The sequence below is a fragment of the Amphimedon queenslandica genome, unplaced genomic scaffold (genome assembly GCF_000090795.2).
Source record: "Amphimedon queenslandica unplaced genomic scaffold, v1.1 AMPQUscaffold_13353, whole genome shotgun sequence".
Classification (NCBI taxonomy): domain Eukaryota; kingdom Metazoa; phylum Porifera; class Demospongiae; order Haplosclerida; family Niphatidae; genus Amphimedon; species Amphimedon queenslandica.
In genome coordinates, this window is record NW_003546411.1 from 142,468 (window position 1) to 146,790 (window position 4,323).

At 36.3% G+C, this 4,323-nt stretch overlaps 3 protein-coding genes across 4 annotated transcripts in view; 2 read left to right on the forward strand and 1 right to left on the reverse strand.

The window, feature by feature from the left end:
* Positions 1-325, forward strand: part of LOC100640290 (SH3 domain-containing kinase-binding protein 1-like) — a 4,723-nt gene extending 4,398 nt beyond the window's left edge. Inside the window, exon 7 of the mRNA XM_003387316.2 lies at positions 76-325. Within this exon, the coding sequence (XP_003387364.1) occupies positions 76-182 (107 nt within the window). The 3' untranslated portion in view covers positions 183-325. The remainder of the gene's footprint in view (positions 1-75) is intronic.
* Positions 1-4,323, reverse strand: part of LOC105313113 (pleckstrin homology domain-containing family H member 1-like) — a 35,763-nt gene that overhangs the window by 18,747 nt on the left and 12,693 nt on the right. The window lies entirely within an intron of this gene.
* On the forward strand, positions 200-4,182 carry LOC100640417 (probable serine/threonine-protein kinase mps1). The gene is made up of 5 exons (XM_019997782.1): positions 200-622; positions 771-931; positions 989-1,153; positions 1,867-1,999; positions 2,641-4,182. The coding sequence occupies exons 1-5, from the start codon at positions 211-213 to the stop codon at positions 4,020-4,022; spliced, it is 2,253 nt and encodes a 750-aa protein (XP_019853341.1). The 5' UTR covers positions 200-210; the 3' UTR covers positions 4,023-4,182.

Genomic DNA, 4,323 nt, shown 5'->3' on the forward strand with positions numbered 1-4,323 from the left:
CATGTTAGGAGTCACTGCAAAATCTAAATGTTTGATTATGACATAGTTACTATTGTTGCCTCTTGTTATTTATAGACTATAAACCAGTGAAGAGGAGGCTCCACTCTACAGTAAGAGTAGGAGATTACTTATATATGTGGGGTGGGGACCAGCCTGATCTCCCTAAAGTACATGCACAATAATGATAAGAAGAAAGCACTGTCATCATTAATGGAGGTATACCATTTACCTACTAGTAGATGGGAGCAGAAACCCACCACTGGTAATCCTCCACTGGGTATCTTAGGCTATGTATCTGCTGCCATTGGAAATGAGATATTTTATTTTGGTGGAGGGTGTAATCATGATAGCTGTTATCATAATAGCCTGTACAGTTTTAATGTTGATACATTCACTTGGAGGGAACTCTCGCCTACTACTCCTCATCATGGACCAATGATAAAAGCCCACTGTAGCATGGTAGCATTTCAACTGAACGGTAAGGATTATCTAGCAGTAATTGGAGGACAAGGACCATCTTCTAACAATACACCCACACAACCTAATGCTCAGTATAACAGCAAAGGAATGGCTCCTGGTCTTAAACGAACTAATGAGATTCATTATTATAAACTATCATCTGGTTAGTATAAATGTTTATGTGTCTTCCAATGTATATTGTAGTATACTCATTAGAATGTGTGTGTGTGTGTGTGTGTGTGTATTTGTGTATTGTATGATTGTGATAAGTACAATGTATGTGTGTATTAATGTTTATCTATTATTATTAGGTAAATGGAGTTCGCCTAATGTTACTGGAGACAGGCCACCTCCTACCAGTTACTTTACTTTAACATCAATTACCAATGACTGTGCCATATTGTTTGGTGGGGCTACTCCTAATGGATCCAGTAACAATACTTATATTGTTAATTTTAGCCACACATCAGTTGTAAGTGTATTATTAGTAATGTATCGTTATACTATTATTGATTTGTTTATTATTTAGAATTTCTCTAATCTTGGAGTATCAGTACAAAAGCCTAAGAAACAGTATGCTCATTCCAGTGTATTTATTAATAGTAAATTAGGACCACACCTACTAGTGGTGGGTGGATATTCTAAAGATGATTGCTGGTTACTTGATGTTAATAAACGAAGGTGGAAACAACTGGTAAGTATTATGAAGCGTAAGAGAACAATTTTGAACAATAAATTGCCAGTGATTTGTAGTCGTGTCATTGAGCATGGACATAGTGGGTTTTAAGGCCTTTTCACACTGGCACAGTTTTCAAAGTGCTTTGATGCGCTTTGTTGATACAGCTGAAATAATGCGCATTGATCGTGTTCACACTAGCAGCTAAATTATGTATCATTTTGTGTTCTTGTTGCCATTGGTTTACATTGATCAAAGCGCATCACTTCACATCAATTCACCTCTGGAGGTAAAGTGAGAGTGATGCGCATTAATTTGAAACCACTCTAGTGTGAACGTGATTAATGCGCATCAATGCGCATTACTTTTGCCAGTGTGAAAAGGCCTTTATTTTGATAAATCATGATCAATTAGTGGTGATTAAGTTTTTAACATATAATGTATATGGTACATGTACATGTACATGTACATGTACATGTACAGTTGATGAAATAATGAGACAAGTAATTATAATTTTTAAAAAATTTTTGAAAAGAGTTCACTTCTTGTTGTTTAATTACCCTACAGTATACATGAAGATACCTGCTGGTAGACAAGATACCTATATAGATCTAGCTATTTGATTATTTGATTTGTAATTCTTGTCTGTACAAAATGACCCTTCCCCTACAAGTCTACTATTCATAAGTGTTTGTCAACTGATGGTTTTATTAGTCTTTTAATTCTAATAGTCAAATTTACCAACAAGAGTCACTGATAGACGGTGTCATTCTATGTCAGTGTGGAGTATAACACCAACCATTGACTGGATAATTGTGTTTGGAGGAGGTTCTAGATACAAAGATACAGCAGTTATTGAACTCAGTAAGTACATGTATGTACATGTAAATAATAATTTAACAATCATTATGTATGTCTCACTGTATTTGGGACAGTGAATGTTGTTGTTTTCTAATGTCAGAATGAAAGAGATGGCTTATTATGTCATTCATTAGGCATTGATTACTTTTGCATTAATATAATAATTACATGTATATGAGCAAACATGCAGACATGCTTCATTTGCATTTTAAGCATCATAAATACATGTACATGTCTAATATCAAGAGTACTTGATAATACGCTTTTTTTTATGACATACCATATACTGAAAAATTTTATCAGTGCAAAATTTTGCAAATGTTGCAAATTTTTGCTCTCTCTCGAAATGCAAAAATTTCATGTGAACTCAACCATGTGTGCTTTATTGACCATTCATGACAATTTTTGTGAAAATTTGTCTCTTGATAACAAAAATTTCCCGGTATGAATTTCCATGCACGGTTGTGAGATATGCATGAGTTTTGTGAATAAAATCCATATAAACCAATATAGATTGCAAGATGATTAAAATTAAATTATATGTACTGGTGCTCTAGTAGTCATCATGGACTCCTACCGGTACAACAAGTACTATTAAGATTGGATTCTTTTTCAATTTTAATTTTTAACACTGTATTGTATAGGATATATTGATAATAATTGGTCTGTTAGTGAAATACCTTTAACACCTTTGGACCAATATCAAGAGAAACTACGAGAAAGGAGAAGAGAATGGGAAGCATCTCAACCTGTCCAACCTCATCATCATCAAAACAAGGAAAGAGAAACAAAACTACCAACTCAACAGCTACAAGAAAAAGGAAGGGAACTTCAGAAGGACAGAAGAGAAATAGATCGCCTGACACGTTTACTGCAAGAAAGGGAAAGAGAACTAAAGGAGGAGAGAATAGAAAAGGAACAAGTTAGAACCAGACTACAGGAACAACTTGAATCAAGAGAGAGGGAATCTCAAGAAAGAGAGCAACAGCTTCAAAGAGAAATAGAAAGAGCTCAGGAAGAGAAGAATCAAATACTAAGACAACAAGAAAGAGAAAGCGAAGAGAGAGAGCAACAACTCCAGACACAGCTTCAACAAGAAGTCCAAGGAAGGGAGAGGGAGGTTCAACAAGCCCTGAATCTACAGCAGCAGCTTCAGCAAGAAGTTCAAGAGGGAAGGGAGAGAGAACAGAATCTTCAACAACAACTTCAAGAAACAGAAAGACAACTTCAGCAACAGTTAAGAGAGAGGGATGAGCATGAGCTGAGGGAGAGAGAGTCTTCATGGATAGTGAGTAGGAATGATATTATAATGACAGGAAGAGTTCTTGGTAGAGGAGGATGGGCAGAGGTCAGAGTAGCTAGTTTCCATGGACTGGAAGTTGCTGCAAAGGTCCTTCATGACACCATCATTTCAGAATATAATCTATCACTGTTCTCTCGTGACATCAATATAGCTTCTAAAATACGTCATCCTAACCTCCTTCAGTTCATAGGAGCCACTACAGAGGGTAATCCAATCATCCTGACAGAGCTAATGCCGACCAGCCTAAGAAAGGAATTAGAGACTGGAGGACTGGCCTATCATGCTGTATTAGACATCAGTTTAGATGTAGCCTTTGCTCTCAATTACCTTCATCTCTTCAAGCCTCATCCTATACTGCACAGAGATGTCAGCAGTGCTAATGTACTCCTTCAGTCAATAGGCCATGGATGGAGAGCCAAGCTATCAGACTATGGCCAACCTTTCATTGACAGGACCACTAATCCTGGTAATCCTGTCTATTCAGCACCTGAAGCAGCCAATCCAAGGGAACACTCTCCTGCAATGGATGTCTTCAGTTATGGTGTCCTCCTTGTAGAGATGGTATCACGTCGTATACCATTACCAGATGAAAGGAGAGCTCTTATTGATGGTATTAGAAGAGCCTCGTTTAGGTCTCTTGTTCAATGTTGCCTGATAGTTGAGTATAGACAACGTCCAACAATGAATGATATCATAACTGAACTGAAGGAAACAATCTATTAGCATGAGTGCTTGCAATTTTTACTATTTTTATTTGTTTTAATTTTTTATACTCTAGACTGTGCCCTTATGCTTATGTGCATTTTGTAATTATCAGTAACTGAAACTAATTCTTCTATTGTTTGTGGTATTTTTAGATTGACGTTTAGTTTTGAAAAATTTGTGGCCTGCAATCCAGCTAGGGGTGGATTTTGAATGAAGACAACCTGTAGCAGTATGGAGGACACACTTTCTACCTTTGAGAATATTATATAGTCAAAAATGCACTGAATATTTGCTGATTTAAAAACATTTAAAATGAATG